Here is a 17,088-nt window from a genome sequence, read left to right on the forward strand (position 1 = left end):
AAAGAGCACGGACTTGGGAGTCGGGGGTCGGGGGTTCAAATCCCAGCTCTGCCACTTGTAAGCTGTGCGACTTTGGGCAAGTCACTTCACTTCTCTGTGCCTCAGTTACCTCGTCTGTAAAATGGGGATTAAGACTGTGAGCCCCATGAGGCCTGATCACCATGTATCCTCCCCAGCGCTTAGAACAGTGCTTTGCACATAGTAAGTGCTTAACAAATGCCACCATCATTATTATTATTAATTCCCATTTGAGAAATGATCAAACTGAGGCCCAGAGAAGTTAAGTGATTCGTCCAAGGTCACATAGCAAGCAAGAGGCAGAGCAAAGATTAGAACCTAGGTCCTCTGACTCCCATTCCCAATGACCTTTTCACTACATCTTGCTACCTCTTAGATGAGCAGAAAGGAAGCTGTAGCATTTACCCCAATTGGCTTAAGATTGCTTCCAGGTGGCAAAGCTGTGATCAGGAAGAAAGATGGGCGGGAGGAGGGGCCTTTCCCCTCATTCCCTGCAGGCCCTGTGCCTCCTGCTCACCAGCAGCCAGGAAGCTGAATTTCTCATGGATGGTGCGGCAGGGCCCCACATTGGCTTGGTCTTCTGGGACAGAAGAATCGATCCAGGTGTAAAGAGGGTTCCTTCCATCGCATTCCTGAGATCGGCTCCCCATTCGCCTGCCCGCCTTCTGGGAGCTTGAACCCCAGGTGGGACAGGGCCCGTGTCCAGTCTGCTGATCCTGTATCTACTCCAGTGCTGGGCACAGAGTAGGCACCGAATCCACACCGTAACTGAAGGGCAATCACCTTCCTGGGATTGATTTCGGCCATGGTGTGGCAGGCAGGGAAGGAGGACAGGTGGGAGATAGGGAGGGTGACTGGGAGGGGGGCTGGGCTAGCGCTCGGGGGCTCGAGGGTCCGCACGGACCGGCCGGCATGGAGACAACGCGGCCAACCCCCTCCTCCCCCTGCTGCGGCCTGGCCCTCAGTGGCCGTGACCTGCAGCAAGCAGGGGTGAGTCAGTTCCGGAAACCCCGCATCCTGCGCCGGCTGGACTCGGCCCAGACTCCGGCCGCCCGGCGCATCGTCTCGGCGGCGACGGCTGGAAATAGCCGTCCGAGAAGTGAGGGCCGGCTACGTGTCCACCGGCCGGTGCGAGGGGAGGGATCGAGGCCAGCGGAGCCAGGGTGCGTGTCCCTGGACACAGCTGCCAGGGACTCTGGGCCTCCAGCGAGGGGAACACCGACCAGCCAGAGGGGATCCCTCACCCTGTAGTCTCTTCCACCCCACATCCTCACGCTCATACTCCCACATACGGGAGCAGAACTGTCAGGATTTCGGACGGACTAGATTTTAAACTCCTTGAGGGCAGAGAGCGTGTCTACTAACTCTGTTACGCTCTCCCGAGCACTTAGGACAGTGTTCTGTAGAAGCAGCGTGGCTCAACGGAAAGAGCCCGGGCTTTGGAGTCGGAGGTCATGGGTTCAAATCCCGGCTCTGCCAACTGTCGGCTGTGTGACTTTGGGCAAGTCACTTCACTTCTCTGGGCCTCAGTTACCTCATCTGTAAAATGGGGATTGAGACTGTGAGCCCCCCGTGGGTCAACCTGATCACCTTGTAACCTCCCCAGCGCTTAGAACAGTGCTTTGCACGTAGTAAGTGCTTAATAAATGCCATTATTATTATTATTATTCTGTAAATAACGGCTGCTCATACAACACTATTATTTCAATCAATCAATCGATAGTATTTATTGAGCGCTTACTGTGTGCAGAGCATTGTATTAAGGTGCCTGAGAGAGAACAGTATAACCGGTGGGAGATACATCCCTGCCCATAATGAGCTTACATTCCTTAATATGAATAAATAAATTAAATTACAGATATGTTCATCATCATCAGTAGTATTTATTGAGCGCTTACTGTGTGCAGAGCACTGTACTAAGCGCTTGGGAAGTACAAGTTATACAAGTACAAGTTCATAAGTACTATGGGACTGAGGGAGAGGTGAATAAAGAGTAGAAATTCTATTGCAAGGGCCACGCAGAAGGGATGGAGAAGAGGAATTGAGGGCTTAATTCAGAAGGCCCCTTGGAGGAGATGCGTTTTCAATAACGCTTTGAAGGTGGTGAGAGCGGTCATCTGTCAGATATGAAGAGGGAGGGAATTCCCGGCCAGAGGCAGAATGTGGGCGAGGGGTTGGAGGCGAGATAGATGAGATCGAGGTACAGTAAGTAGGTTGGCATTAGGGGAGCAAGGTGTGCGTGATGGATTGTAGTAGCATTCCTTGATTGCTTTTTTTTAATGGCATTTGTTAAACGCTTACTATTCATTCAATCGTATTTATTGAGCGCTTACGGTGTGCAGAGCACTGTACTAAGCGCTTGGGAAGTACAAGTCAGCCACACATAGAGACGGTCCCTACCCAACTACGGGCTCACAGGGGGAAGGGGGAGACAGACAACAAAACAAAAACCAGGGGTGCCTTCCTATGCGTCAAGCACTCTTCTACAGTCAAGAAAACTGAGGCCCATGGAAGTGAAATGACTTGCCCAAGGTCATACAGTGGACAGGTGGTCGAGTCCATTTTGGAACTCAGGTCCTCTGATTTTCAGGCCCGGGCTTTTTTTTTTTATTTGATGGCATTTATTAAGTGCCTACTATGTGCACAGCACTGTTTAAGCTCTTTCCACTAGGCCACGCAGCTTCCCGTTATTTGTTTGATTGTTTGGTTAGCTGAACTTGTACTTGGACTTGGACTTCCCAGGCGCTTAGTACAGTGCTCTGCACACAGTAAGCGCTCAATAAATGCAATTGATTGATTGAACTCTGCAACAGAGTGGGACCTAGGTGGCAGGCCGTGGTCCCTGAGACCCGGGGCCTTTATTCATTCATTCATTCAATCGTATTTATTTATTTATTTATTTTTAATGGCATTTACTAAGCGCTTACTATGTGCAAAGCACTGTTCTAAGCTCTGGGGAGGTTACAAGGTGATCAGGTTGTCCCACATGGGGCTCACAGTCTTCATACCCGTTTTACAGACGAGGGAACTGAGGCCCAGAGAAGTTAAGCACTTATTAAGCATTTATTGAGCACTCACTGTGTGCAGAGCTCTGTACTAAGTGCTTGGGAAATACAAGTTGGCAACATATAGAGACAGTCCCTACCCAACAGCGGGCTCACAGTCTAGAAGGGGGAGACAGACAACAAAACAAAACATATTAACAAAATAAAATAAATAGAATAAATATGTACAAATAAAATAGAGTAATAAATACGTACAAACATACATATATACAGATGCTGTGGGGAGGGGAAGGAGGTAAGGCGGGGGGGATGGGGGGAGGAGGGGGAGAGGAAGGAGGGAGCTCAGTGTGGGAAGGCCTCCTGGAGGAGGTGAGCTCTCAGTAGGGCTTTGAAGGGAGGAAGAGAGCTAGCTTGGCAGATGTGCGGAGGGAGGGCATTCAATCAATCAATCCAAATCAATCATATTTATTGAGTGCTTACTGTGTGCAGAGCACTGTACTAAGGGCTTGGGAAGTACAAGTTGGCAACATTAGAGACAGTCCCTACCCAACAGTGGGCTCACAGTCTAGAAATTCCAGGCCAGGGGGACGACGTGGGCTGGGGGTCGACGGCGGGGCAGGCGAGAACGAGGCACAGGGAGGAGATTAGCGGTGGCAGAGGAGCGGAGGGTGCGGGCTGGGCTGGAGAAGGACAGAAGGGAGGTGAGGTAGGAGGGGGCTAGGGGATGGATGGACAGCCTTGAAGCCCAAGGTGAGGAGTTTCTGCCTGATGCATAGGTTGATTGTTAGCCACTGGAGCTTTTTGAGGAGGGGAGTAACATGCCCAGAGCGTTTCTGATCGCCCGGCCTTCCCGATCCACTCACTGAGGCCTGGGACTCAGGGAGGGAAGGGCCTGTGGCAGGAAAGGGACGCAGGAGTTCCCAGTGCCCTCCGTCCTCGCCGCCCGGCCGGAGGCGCTGCCTCGTTCTCGCCTGTCCCGCCGTCGACCCCCGGCCCACGTCCTCCCCCTGGCCTGGAATGCCCTCCCTCTGCCCATCCGCCAAGCTAGCTCTCTTCCTCCCTTCAAGGCCCTACTGAGAGCTCACCTCCTCCAGGAGGCCTTCCCACACTGAGCCCCTTCCTCCCTCTCCCCCTCGTCCCCCTCTCCATCCCACCGTCTTATCTCCTTGCCTTCCCCACAGCACCTGTATATATGTATATATGTTTGTACATATTTATTACTCTATTTATTTTACTTGTACATATCTATTCTATTTATTTTACTTTGTTGATATGTTTGGTTTTGTTCTCTGTCTCCCCCTTTTTGACTGTGAGCCCACTGTTGGGTAGGGACTGTCTCTAGATGTTGCCAACTTGGACTTCCCAAGTGCTTAGTACAGTGCTCAGCACGCAGTAAGCGCTCAATAAATACGATTGATTGATTGAGTAGATGCCTCCTTCCCACCCTCCTCAGGGCCGAGCCGGGCAGCAGCTCTGTTTCTGTCTCTGTCTCTGTCTCCCCCTTCTAGACTGTGAGCCCACTGTTGGGTAGGGACTGTCTCTAGATGTTGCCAACTTGGACTTCCCAAGCGCTTAGTCCAGTGCTCTGCACACAGTAAGCGCTCAATAAATACGATTGATTGATTGATTGAGTAGATACCTCCTTCCCACCCTCCTCAGGGCCGAGCCCGGCAGCGGCTCTGTTTCTGTCTCTGTCTCTGTCTCCCCCTTCTAGACTGTGAGCCCACTGTTGGGTAGGGACTGTCTCTAGATGTTTCCAACTTGGACTTCCCAAGCGCTTAGTACAGTGCTCGGCACACAGTAAGCGCTCAATAAATACGATTGATTGATTGATTGATTGATTGAGTAGACGCCTCCTTCCCGCCCTCCTCAGGGCCGAGCCGGGCAGCGGCTCAAGCCCGGCAGGGGAGTGCCCCCTCGTGGCGATGCCTGGGAGTGACGCCTCGCCCGTTCTGGTACCCGAGGACGTCCCAGGAAGGGATGTTGCCAACTTGGACTTCCCAAGCGCTTAGTACAGTGCTCTGCACACAGTAAGCGCTCAATAAATACGATTGATTGATTGATGCGGCACGCGTGTGTGCGTGTATATTTGCCTGTTTGCTTGTTGCTGGCCTCCTCCAAGAGGCCTTCCTAGACTGAGCCCCCTCCTTCCTCTCCCCCTCCTCCCCCTCTCGCCTTACCTCCTTCCCTTCCCCACAGCACCTGTATATATGTTTGTACGGATTTATTAGTCTATTTATTTATTTTACTTGTACATATCTATTCTATTTATTTTATTTTGTTTATATGTTTGGTTTTGCTCTGTGTCTCCCCCTTCTAGACTGTGAGCCCCCTGTTGGGTAGGGACCGTCTCTGGATGTTGCCAACTTGGACTGCCCAAGCGCTTAGTACAGTGCTCTGCACACAGTAAGCTCTCAATTAATATGATTGATTGATTGATTTGCAGAGGAGCAGCCCCGGACCCGACTGCCCACCCTTCTACCTTCCCGCCATGGGGACTCGGGTCAGGGCCACTCCTGGGCCGGAGGGCACCATGATGTGGGGCCTCGGGGTTGCTTAGAGGGCAGAAATGGGTTTGGGGAATTCGGGGTTCCAGGCCCGCGTTCAGGCCCACTGTGTGATCACGCACTGCCCTCTCCTCTTCTCTGATCTTTCCAGCCTTCCTTCACACGCACGCCAGTCCCTTTGCCTTGCCGCCAAACACCAATCCATCCATCACGGAGTTCCCACCCAGGGCAGAACTCTGTACTGAGCCTTGGGGAGAGTACAGGAGAAGCAGCGTGGCTTAGTGAAAAGAGCAAGGGCTTGGGAGTCAGAGGTCGTGGGTTCTAATCCCGCCTCCGCCACTTGTCGTTATTATCATTACTATCACTATCATCTCCTCCTCCCCATGCCCCCCTGCTCTACCTCCTTCCCCTCCCCACAGCACCTGTATATATGTTTGTACAGATTTATTACTCTATTTATTTTACTTGTACATATTTGCTATTCTATTTTTGTTAATGTTGTGCATTTAGCTTTAATTCTATTTGTTCTGACGACTTGACACCTGTGCACGTTTTGTTTGGTTGCCTATCTCCCCCTTCTAGACTGTGAGTCTGTTGTTGGGTAGGAGCCGTCTCTATATGTTGCCAACTTGCACTTCCCAAGCGCTTAGTACAGTACTCTGCACACAGTAAGCTCTCAATAAAATACGACTGAATGAATGAATCAGAGAAGCAGCGTGGCTCGGTGGAAGGAGCACGGGCTTGGGAGCCAGAGGTCATGGGTTCTAATCCCGACTCCACCACTTGTCAGCTGTGTGACTTTGGGCAAGTCACTTAACTTCCCTGTGCCTCAGTTACCTTATCTGTAAAATGGGGATTAAGACTGTGAGCCCCATGTGGGACAACCTGATTACCTTGTATGCCCCCAGCGCTTACAACAGTTCTTGACACACAGTAAGCACTTAACAAATGCCATCATCATTATTATTACAGCAGAAACAAGGCCCTCAAGGTGCTCACAGGCTGGTACGGGAGACGGACAGATGAAGAGAAATGAGATTGAGGCGTGGGGGCAGAACCGGGAGGGAGCAGGATAAGCATGCCAAAGAGGTAACAGGGCCTAGCGCGGGTATCAATTAATCAATAGTATTTATTGAGTGCATACTGTGTGCAGAGTATTGAACTAAGCGGTTAGAGAGAGTTGGTAGACATGTTCCCTGCCCACTACGAGACCGTCTTTTTGTGTTGCCAGCTTGTCTTAGTACGTGCTCTGCCCACAGTAAGCGCTCAATAAATACGATTGAATGAATCATCATCATCAATCGTATTTATTGAGCGCTTACTATGTGCAGAGCACTGTACTAAGCGCTTGGGAAGTCAGGATGAAGTAACCCGATCATCGACTGTGCCAACCACACCTGGGACCCCTGCGTCCGAGCCCCCAGCTCCGCAGGCCACCACGGTGAGCGGAGGGGGAGAGGGCGAAGAGCAGGGATGGGATGGGGAGGGAAAGTGCTTGGAGATCTTTGGAAGAAAGGCGCGTTCAGCGGCTCCCCTGTGGGGTCAGAGGGTGGCGGCTATTCTCGGCCCCCGCAGCGGCCGGAGGGTGTGCGGTGTGTGTGTGTGTGTGTGTGTGTGTGTGTGTGTGTGTGTGTGTATGTGTGTGCCCCCGCGTCTCAGGAAACCGACATGCGGCCGTCCGATCTTCAAACGTGCCGTTGCAACACAAAGGATGTGGACGGGAGCCCTTCCCGTCTGATGTCACGTCCTTGGCCTTTAAAAGTCCCTCGGGAAAAAGGAGGGAATCGCACCGAGTCCAGCTCGGCCGCTCAGCGCGGGGGCAAGTGCGGGATCCGAGCCGGGCCGGTCCTGCCACCGACCCGCGGGGGAAGAGGGGGTCCGGGGCCCGGCAGCCGGTCCGCGAGCATGGCCAGGGGCCCAGCCCGGCCCCCGTTCCTGCTGTGGGTCCTCGGCAGCCTGGGGGCGGCCGCTGGCTCCCCGCCCTCCTTGCCCGGGCCCGGCCCGGCCTGGGGGGCGCCCAGCCCGGCCTGGGGGGCGCCCAGCCCGGCCTGGGGGGGGCTGACCCACTTGTACACGGCGACCGAGCGGAGCGGCGTCCACCTGCAGATCCGCAAGGACGGACGCGTGGACGGGACGCCCCGCCAGACCGTCTACAGTGAGTGGGGCCCCGGGCCTCGCCCTTCCTCTCGCCCTCGAAGGCGGCGGGGTCCCCTCCCGGCGGCCCCAGCCTCCCCCAAACCCGGGAACCCTACAAAGCGGCTGTTTCGATCAATCAGTCAATCGTATTTATTGAGCGCTCACTGTGTGCAGAGCACTGGACTAAGCGCTTGGGAAGTCCAAGTTGGCAACATAGAGAGACAGTCCCTACCCAACAGTGGGCTCACAGCCTCGCTGACTTCGGAGAAGGCGTGGAGGAGCGGGGCTCGCTTGAGCGGAAAGGCCGTCCTTCCTTCTCTCCCTTCACCCCGGCCGTCCTGGCAGCTCCTCCCTGCAGAGGGGGGTGGGCAGGGGGCCAGGAATGCAGGGAGAAGGGACAACCACACACCATTGCAATCGGTGATGTCCGGTGGAACGAGGTGGGGGCGGAGTACTCTTTGAGTGGGACTCCCGGAGGACCACCCTCCTGCCATCTCCCTGCCCTTATTGTGAGGGATGGGCCAAGCCACACTCCTGACTTTGCCCCCAGTGACCCAGCGGGAACCATCCCACCCCCCTGACTCTCCCTTCCTCATCCCTGCCTCCTCTCCCCAGGTGACCAGCAAGGGGTCATCCCACCCCCCTGACTCTCCCTTCCTCATCCCTTCCTCCTCTCCCCAGGGGACCAGCAAGGGGTCATCCCACCCCCCGACTCTCCCCTTTCCATCCCTTGCTCCTCTCCCCAGGTGACCAGCAAGGGGTCATCCCACCCCTCTGACTCTCCCTTCCTCATCCCTGCCTCCTCTCGCCAGGTGACCAGCAAGGGGTCATCCCACCCCCCTGACTCTCCCTTCCTCATCCCTGCCTCCTCTCCCCAGGTGACCAGCAAGGGGTCATCCCCCCCCCCCCGACTCTCCCCTCTCCATCCCTGCCTCCTCTCCCCAGGTGACCAGCAAAGGGTCATCCCACCCCCTGACTCTCCCCTCTCCACCCCTGCCTCCTCTCCTCCAGTGACCCAGCAGGGACCACCCCACACCCCCGATTCTCTCCTCTCCACCTCAGACTCACTAATCTTCCCTAGGCGCCTTGTCGATCAAGGCAGAAGACGCCGGGACGGTGGTGATCACGGGTGTGAAGAGCGGCCGCTACCTGTGCATGCATCCCCGAGGCCACGTCTTCGGCTCGGTGAGTCCGACCAGGCCCGGCCCATCCCGCCCCCCGGCTGGCGACCCGGTGGGAGCGGCCAATTGGGGAGGGGGCGGCATCTACGGGGTCAAGCTGAGCACTTGGGCCTCCCGAAGCAGGGTCCCTCAGGTAGCGCAGAGTGTCCCCGAAACCTGGGGCCCCCGGAAAGACAGGTCGGAACACCGCGCCCACCCCCCAACTCCACCCTCGGGGGTTGCAGGGTCGTTCCAGACCCACTCCCCTTCCTTCTGAGCATCAGCATCAACGGGAACATTTAAGGAGCACCTGCTGTGGGCGGGGCACTATAATAGGGCACCTGCTGAGGGTGGAGCGCTGCACTGGGAGTCTGCTGGAGGCAGGGAGCTGTGCTGGGGGCAGAGTGCTGTGCTGGATGTCAGCTGTGTATAAAACGCTATACTGGGCGCCTGCTGGATGCCAGGTGCGTACAGGACGCTATACTGGGCGCCTGCTGGGGCAGGGCGCTGTGCTGGATACCAGGTGCGTGCAGGACGCTATACTGGGCGCTGTGCTGGATGTCGGGTGTGTACCAAGCGCTGTGCTGGGCGATTGCTGGAAGCCGGGCGTTGTGCTGGATGCCAGGTGTGTGTAGAACGCTGTGTTGGGCGCCTGCTGGGGTCAGGGCGCTGTGCTAGGCCCCTCCTAGGTGCAGAGGCTGTGCTGGGAGACTGTTGGGAGCAGGGCGCTGATTGTGTGCAGAGGCTCTGCTGGGCGCCTACTGGGGACAGAGCGTTGGGTCGGGTCCTTGGGCGAGCCCCAAGCTCAGCAGGAGACAGAGAGAGAAGGCTTTTTGCAAACAGCGGAGGAGGTGGCCGTGAAAGGCTCCCACCGGGGGAGGCTGGGGGGGGATGTGGGGGTCCGGCCGGGCCTCACCGCCCCCCTTCCCCCAGCACTCCTTCAGCCCCGAGGGCTGCCGCTTCGCGCACCGGCGGCTGGAGAACGGCTACGACGTGTACCACTCGCCCTCGTCCCTCCTCCTGGTCAGCCTGGGCCGGGAGAAGCGCGTCTTCCAGCCGGGGGCCAACCCGCCGCCGCTCGCCCAGTTCCTGCCCCGCCGCAACGAGCTCCCGCTGGCCCGCTTCCACACCCCGGCGCCCCGCCGCCGCCGCCACACCGGCCACGCTCCCCCGGACGCCAGCGACCCTCTGGTCAGCGAGGTGGTCCACATGGTGGGCGCCTCCCGCCGGGCCCCGCCCGGGCCCCCCGACCCGCCCCAAAGCCCCAGGCCCGACCCCGGAGACCCCGCCGGGGTCCTGCACTACTGGCCCGCCTACTGGCCCGCCGGGCCGCCCCCGACCGGCTAGGCCTGGACCCCCTACTCCTCTCCCAACCGGGGACCCCTCCCTCCAGCAAGGCCCCTGGGCAGCCCATTCCTCTTTAAAGAATTAGGCCCCCCGGGGGAGAGAGAGAGGGGGGCGCGTAACTCAGTGTCCCCTCACCCCCGAGCTCCCTCCAGAAAGGCCCCTGGGCAGCCCATTCCTCTTTAAAGGATTTAACCCCCCCAGGGGAGATGGAGGCGCGTGACTCAGTGTCCCCCCCACCCCGAGCTGCAGGTCAGCAAGTGGGGCACAGCTGGTGAACCCAAACCACCCCCCAGCCCTGCCCCCTTGCTCACGGGTAGGAATATTTATTTATTTATTTGGCCAGTAGCGCCTAGCCGGGGTATCTACGGATATGCTGTATCCCTCTCTTCGACTTCGGGAGGCTTAAAAGGAGAAATAAAACGCTCGCTCCCCTTATTGGGCCGCTGAAGACACCTGAACTAATTGTAATAACACCTGAAACGAAGGGCTCTCCTGTCCTCGCGTCATCCCTGTGGGGGGATTGGGGTGCTCATTGCCCAGATCAGGAAACTGAGACCCGGAGGGGTTAAGTGATCCACCTGAGGTCCAGCAGCAGGCCCAAGGTAGAGTGAGGATATTCAAACGTGGGTCTTTGGACCCCCACCCCACTGGGCCGCAGAGACAGAAGCAGGGGAGAGGATGGAGAAGGGCTCTCCTGTCCTCACGTCATCCCTGTGGGGCGATTGGGGTCCTATTTGCCCAGATAAGGAAACTGAGACCCGGAGGGGTTAAGTGATCCACCTGAGGTCCAGCAGCAGGTCCAAGGTAGAGTGAGGATATTCAAACGTGGGTCTTTGGACCCCCACCCCGCTGGGCCACAGAGACAGAAGCAGGGGAGAGGATGGAGAAGGGCTCTCCTGTCCTCACGTCATCCCTGTGGGGGGATTGGGGTCCTCATTGCCCAGATAAGGAAACTGAGACCCGGAGGGGTTAAGTAATCCATCTGAGGTCCAGCAGCAGGCCCAAGGTAGAGTGAGGATATTCAAACGTGGGTCTTTGGACCCCCACCCCGCTGGGCCACAGAGACGGAAGCAGGGGAGAGGATGGAGTGGACAACCAGGCTGGCTGGAAGGATTCCTCTGCTAGGAATTGGCCCTGGCTATGGTGTAGTTTAGAGAACCCAGGCAAAGAGGGAGCAGGTAGACCACCGTCCGTTTCCCCAACCTCACAACCAGCCTCAAGAAGCCTGGAGCAGTGCTAGAAGGGCTCATGCCTTGTCTGTGACCTCTATGCTTTATGTCCCCCACCCATACCCCCGATAAAGTTGCCAGTGTCACTGGCCAAAGGTGCCAGCTTCGAACCAGGTGGGCAGAAATTGATGTTTATTGGGGGCCGTAGAGAGACTCTAAAACCGTTTGCAGAAACACTTGTGCTATTAGGGCAGCTCCTGCTGCAAAGTGCTCTTCTCTGCCAGGCAGCGTGGTGGGGGCGGGTTGGGTCGCCCAGGTCTGAGTCAGCTCCCTCACCCGCCTGCTGATAACCTCAGGGCACGGGCAGGCAGGCTCTGGGCATTGGTGCCACCTCACCTGGTGGGGAGTCATGGATCTGCCCATAGCTGGCACCAGACCCAACACGGTCACTGCTTGCAAAGTTGCACCACTTCTGTGGAGAACTCGGGGAAACAAAGCGGCACCGTCTTCTCACCCCTCGCCCTGCTTGGTTGGCACTGCCTGGGCAGCTGTGGGGAAGGGCGACTCTGGCCCAATGGAGTAGAAGGAAAACTGCTCTTCTGAGCTCAGGGTGGGGCTGTTCTTTGGGCAGACAGTGTTGGGAGATGGGACCGATGGCCCCTGTCCATGGCTGGCTGTGGACCTCTGTTCATGGAGCCGGGACGGGGGCACTCAGACTGCCACCCCAAAAGGTGCCCCGGGCCTAGGCGTCTGTCACACTGGCCAGGTGGTCGTGAAGATGAACGCACAAACACTGTACCGTGGGCTTGGCTCCCGGTGTCCCGCCGTCCAGCCCCACAACAAAGTGGCTGATGCCAGTGTTGGGGCTGACCGCGCTGAGCTCGGACCGGCTCAGTGCCGGGGGCAGGGCACAGTGCAGGTCCTTCACCAGGTAGCCGAGCCAGCTCCTCATGTAGGCCCCGTGACTGACCACCAAGATGTGGGCGTCCAGGGGCGGGGCCCCGCCCTCCCCGCTGCTCCCCAGGGGCAAGGCCGCACCGGCCCAGCCATTTTCAGCAGTCCCCATCGGCCCCTCTGTCTTCTGCCTTGTGTCTGCAAGCACCAGTTGGCAAAGAAACTCAAAGAAGTCCTTGGCTCGTAGCTTCACCTACCGAGGGTGGGGAGAAGGGGTTAGGTTGAGGGGGGAGAAGAAGGGTGTTATCCCCGTTCCATCCTCAACACATTGTGCCGTGAACAGCACCCATCACCCCCCCGCCCCTTGTCCCCTCCCACCCACCTACCTGCTCCAGGGTCTCTCCCCCCGTGGGCGTGAAGGCCGGACAATGCTCCCCGGCAGCCTGGGCCAGGCTCCTGAGCTGGCTCAGAGGCTTGCCCTCTGCCACCCCGTACTTCTGCAAAAGGCCGTGACAGAGAGTTGGAGGTGGCCCCAGCGTGTGTGTGTGTGTGTGTGTGTGTGTGTGTGTGTGTGTGTGTGTGTGTGGTGGGGGGAGTGCCCAAGGAGGAGGGGGCCAGGAGGGGTCACCGACAGTCTGCCGTGGCGGGTGTGGGAGCCCCTGGCGTTGCCCTGAGAGCCGGGAAAAACTCCCCACCAGTCCCACGCTGGTGGGAAGGCAGATCAGTTTTGGGGCAAGGGGACAGTAGAGAGTCCTCCCTCAAACTCCCACTCACCCGCTCTCGAATCCGTGAATCGCACCGGACAGGCACGTCTTTGCAAACCTCGCTCTTCTCCAGGATCGTGGCAGTGGTCTGCTAGGAAAGGAAGGTGTTTGGCCCACTCCCCAACACTCACACACAGGGAGTCCCTGCTCAGGTGCTCAGTGCAGTTCAGCACACCCAGTAGGCATTCAGTACGTACTTCCCCCACCCTATCTCTGCTCCTAGCCGCCTCCATCCATCCTGGACAAACCCCCCTGCTCTGGGAGCCCCTGGTGACCTCGTCCCAAACTGGGGCCGCCCTCCCCAAGATACACACCACCCTGCTGCCACCCTTCCCAGTGTCAGCTTGACACAATGGTTGAAGCAATGTGAAGTGCTGAACCGAGCTTTAGGGAGAAGGTGCGAGCAACGAGATCGTGGGGAGTCCCTGGACCCCAACCGTGCTAAGCCCCCAGCCGTGCTTGCCTGTCGCGTTCGGGTCAGGTCGCTGGAGAAAACGTGAGTGAACTTGACCTGGCTGAGAAACATCCCGGCTGCTGCCGCCTGCCTGAAGCCCGTTTCTGAGAGGGGCTCGTCCACTCCCTGGCCTGGTCAGGAGAGGGGAATGAAGCTGCAGCTTGTTGGGGGAAAAGACGGCGGCGACTCGGAGACTGTCAGAGCAAACCGAACTGCAGGCCAGCGGTGGACTCGAGGAGAGAGCCCTGCCCGTGGACTGGGCACCCTTGATTGACCATGCCTCAAGGCTCCCGCAGGGGACCAGGCCGGACCGGGCCCCGCCTCCTGGGACATTCTGCCCCGGTCATCCCCCAAGGCTGGCAGGAGCTATTTGAGCCCCACGGCATCAGCACACTCACCTTGAAGGATTTTCTCTTTGTTATATCTGGTTTCGCCACTGCAAGAGAAGAGCAGAGCTCAGCGTGAACAAGGCAGCTTGTGGCTGCCCGTCCCGGGGGTGGTACTGATGCCTGCAGATTCCCCCCGCAGGGGCCACCAGCGCCATGAGGGTCCAGCTCCAGGCCCACCTGCGCTCTGCTGCCCAGAGAGACTCTCTGGGACCCAGGCAGAGGGGCTGAGCCCAAGAGGAGCGAAGCCATCACGCTCCCTTCCTGCCAGACCACTGGTCCAGTAGGACGGCAGCTCCTGCCCAGTGCCCATGTAGCGACAGCAGAGCTGCTACCCCTCGGATCCAGGCCGTTCTCCACCCGGGGGTCTCGGAGGGAGCAGGGGAGGGTAGTTGCTGCAGATCAGCTCTCTCCTGCTCCCATGCAGGACTCTGGACCCCCACAATATTGGTCAGGGGTCCCGGGGGTGGGGCCGGCAACCATCCCCCCCGAGATGAAGTGCCGATAGCCACTATGGTCCGGGTTCCAGGACTGGATGGGGGGTAGCTTGGGAGGCAACATCTGGGCTGTGCCTGCCTCCTCCACGCTGTCTCGGCCCCACTCCCTCTGCGCCCTCGTAGCATTTGCCGATGTCACCAGAGCTGTGCTCCACAAATAGAATCTGTCCCTGGGGAACTTCAATAAATGTTCAGTTCTCCCGGTTGGGGAGTAGCTGGACAGATGAGCCCACTCCAAACCTCTGGGGCAGGAGGTTAAATTTAGCCTTTTTGAGGGAGGGAAGAGGGAGAGATAAAAGCGGGGAGGAAGATGATGGGGGAGAAGGAGGTGTGTGTGTGTGTTGGGACGGTTCAGTTTTGAGGGACTCTCAGCACTAACTTTCCACAGGTGACTTTCCCCTGCAGGAGCCCTCAGTCTGGGCCAGGACCAAAGTACTTCAGCCCAGGCGTCGGGCTCATGTCCGGTCATTTATAGATAATAATAATGTTGGTATTTGTTAAGCGCTTTCTATGTGCAAAGCACTGTTCTAAGCACTGGGGAGGATACAAAGTGATCAGGTTGCCCCATGTGGGGCTCACAATCTTAATCCCCATTTTACAGATGAGGTAACTGAGACCCAGAGAAGTGACTTGCCCAAAAAGTCACACAGCGGACAAAGTGGCTGAGCTGGGATTTGAACCCATGACCTCTGACTCCCAAGCCCGTGCTCTTTCCACTGAGCCACGCTGCTTCTCTACATGGCAGAAACAGATGCAGCCAGCAATGACAGCAGCTGGCTCTCCCCTCTTTCACAGGACTATTTGAGGGAAACCCCCAGAGGACCATCCTGTTGCAATCTAAGTGTGCTTATTGTGAGGGATGGACCACCCCACACCCCCGATTTCCCCCCAGTGACCCCACATGGTCCACCCCTCACCCCTGACTCTCCCCAGTGTCCTGGCACGGACCATCCCGACACCTCTGACTCTCCATCTCTCCCCACAGGTAACCCCTATCTTGTGCAGAAGGTCGCTTATCGGCCTCCGTGCAGCCCCTCGTTCCGCCTCCCCATTACTGGATAAGGAGGAGCGTCGACAACGCAAACAGCCGTAAGCTTGGGTGGGCAGGGAAGAGCCGGCCCCTCCAATCATGAAATATGGGGATATTTTTACAAGGCCACCGCAGGGCTGGTCTGTCGAGGTCTTCCTTTATTTGCTTGTGAAACCACTCTAATATGGAAAGATCCGTGCACAGATCTCTCTCTCCGCCTCGCCTCATTCCTCTAGGCTTTTCGCCGTTTGCACCGGTCTTCTGCGTGACTCTCCTCCATCTCCGGGCAAGAGCCGCTTTGTCAGCTCATTCTGGGCTGGGAACCATCTACTCATTATATTGTACCGTGCTCTCCCAAGCACTTAGTACGGTGTTCTGCACACGGTAAGCGCTCAATACCGTGGCTCAGCAGCAAGAGCACGGGCTTGGGAGTCAGAGGTCATGGGTTCTAATCCCGGCTCCGCCGTATGTCTACTGTGTGACCTTGGGCAAGTCAGCTTCTCTGAGCCTCAGTGACCTCATCTGTCAAATGGGGATGAAGACTGGGAGCCCCACGTGGGACCACCTGATCACCTTGTATCCCCCCCCAGCGCTTAGAACAGTGCTTTGCACATAGTAAGCGCTTAACAAATGCCATCATTATTATCATTACTAAGCGCTTGGGAAGTCCAAGTCGGCAACATCTAGAGACGGCCCCTACCCAACAACGGACTCACAGTCTAGAACATGTCTGCTGTGAAACCTTGGGCAAATCCCTTACCTTCTCTGAGCCTCAGCCACCTCATCTGTAAAAGGGGGATTAAGACTGTGAGCCCCACGTGGGACAACCTGATCACCTTGTATCCCCCCCAGCGCTTAGAACAGTGCTTTGCACATAGTAAGCGCTTAACAAATGCCATCACCATCATTATCATTATTTCTAAGCCAAGTCGGCAACATCTAGAGACGACCCCTACCCAACAACGGGCTCACAGGCTAGAAGGGGGAGGCGGACAACAAAACGGGACGTGGAGACACCCCCCCACCCCACTCCTTCCCCTCCCCACAGCACCTGTATATATGTCTGTACGTATTTATTACTCTATTTTAGTTGTACATATTTATTCTATTTATTTTATTTTGTTAATACGTTTTGTCTTCTCGTCCGTCTCCCCCTTCTAGACCGTGAGCCCGCTGTTGGGTAGGGACCGCCTCTCAGATGTTGCCAACCTGGACTCCCCAAGCGCTTAGGACAGTGCTGACTGAGCCCCTTCCCTCCTCTCCCCATCTTCCCTCCCCCCCAGCACCTGTATATATATTTGTACATATTTATTACTCTATTTTACTTGTACATATCTATTCTATTTATTTTATTAGTACGTTTGGTTTTGTTCTCTGTCTCCCCCTTTTAGACTGTGAGCCCACTGTGGGGCAGGGACTGTCTCTATATGTTGCCAATTTGTACTTCCCAAGCGCTTAGTACAGTGCTCTGCACACAGTTGGCGCTCAATAAGTACGATTGATGATGATGAATAAATAGGATTGAATGAATGAATGAGGCTGGTGGCAAAACCGGGTCCGCGCGACTCACTGGCGGACGACCGTTAGGCCGAAGCGAGTCATCTTCGGGGGCCGCGGCCGTTCGGGCGTTCGTGTGCTCGGGCGTTCGGGTGTTCGGGCGTTCGGGCGTTCGTCCGTCCCCGTCGGCGGCCTCCCGCTGCACTGCGGGCCCGGCTCCCTCT

At 57.1% G+C, this 17,088-nt stretch overlaps 2 protein-coding genes across 3 annotated transcripts; one reads left to right on the forward strand and one right to left on the reverse strand.

Annotated features, from left to right (window-relative positions):
* Positions 1 to 7,198: 7,198 nt before the first annotated feature.
* On the forward strand, positions 7,199 to 10,609 carry FGF23 (fibroblast growth factor 23). The gene is made up of 3 exons (XM_038767749.1): positions 7,199 to 7,685; positions 8,748 to 8,851; positions 9,760 to 10,609. Exons 1-3 carry the CDS (start codon positions 7,199 to 7,201, stop codon positions 10,171 to 10,173), a joined length of 1,005 nt encoding a protein of 334 aa, XP_038623677.1. The 3' UTR covers positions 10,174 to 10,609.
* A 908-nt stretch (positions 10,610 to 11,517) lies between these two features.
* Positions 11,518 to 17,088, reverse strand: TIGAR (TP53 induced glycolysis regulatory phosphatase). 2 transcript variants are annotated; one of them, XM_038767913.1, is made up of 6 exons: positions 16,938 to 17,088; positions 13,853 to 13,890; positions 13,464 to 13,585; positions 13,011 to 13,088; positions 12,623 to 12,733; positions 11,518 to 12,489 (listed from the first exon to the last, which is right to left on the reverse strand). In XM_038767913.1, the coding sequence occupies exons 1-6, from the start codon at positions 16,967 to 16,969 to the stop codon at positions 12,085 to 12,087; spliced, it is 786 nt and encodes a 261-aa protein (XP_038623841.1). In that variant the 5' UTR covers positions 16,970 to 17,088; the 3' UTR covers positions 11,518 to 12,084. The 2 variants fall into 2 exon arrangements, with proteins under 2 accessions (XP_038623841.1, XP_038623840.1); XM_038767912.1 differs by having other exon boundaries at positions 13,011 to 13,091.

The sequence above is a fragment of the Tachyglossus aculeatus genome, chromosome 27 (assembly GCF_015852505.1).
Source record: "Tachyglossus aculeatus isolate mTacAcu1 chromosome 27, mTacAcu1.pri, whole genome shotgun sequence".
Classification (NCBI taxonomy): domain Eukaryota; kingdom Metazoa; phylum Chordata; class Mammalia; order Monotremata; family Tachyglossidae; genus Tachyglossus; species Tachyglossus aculeatus.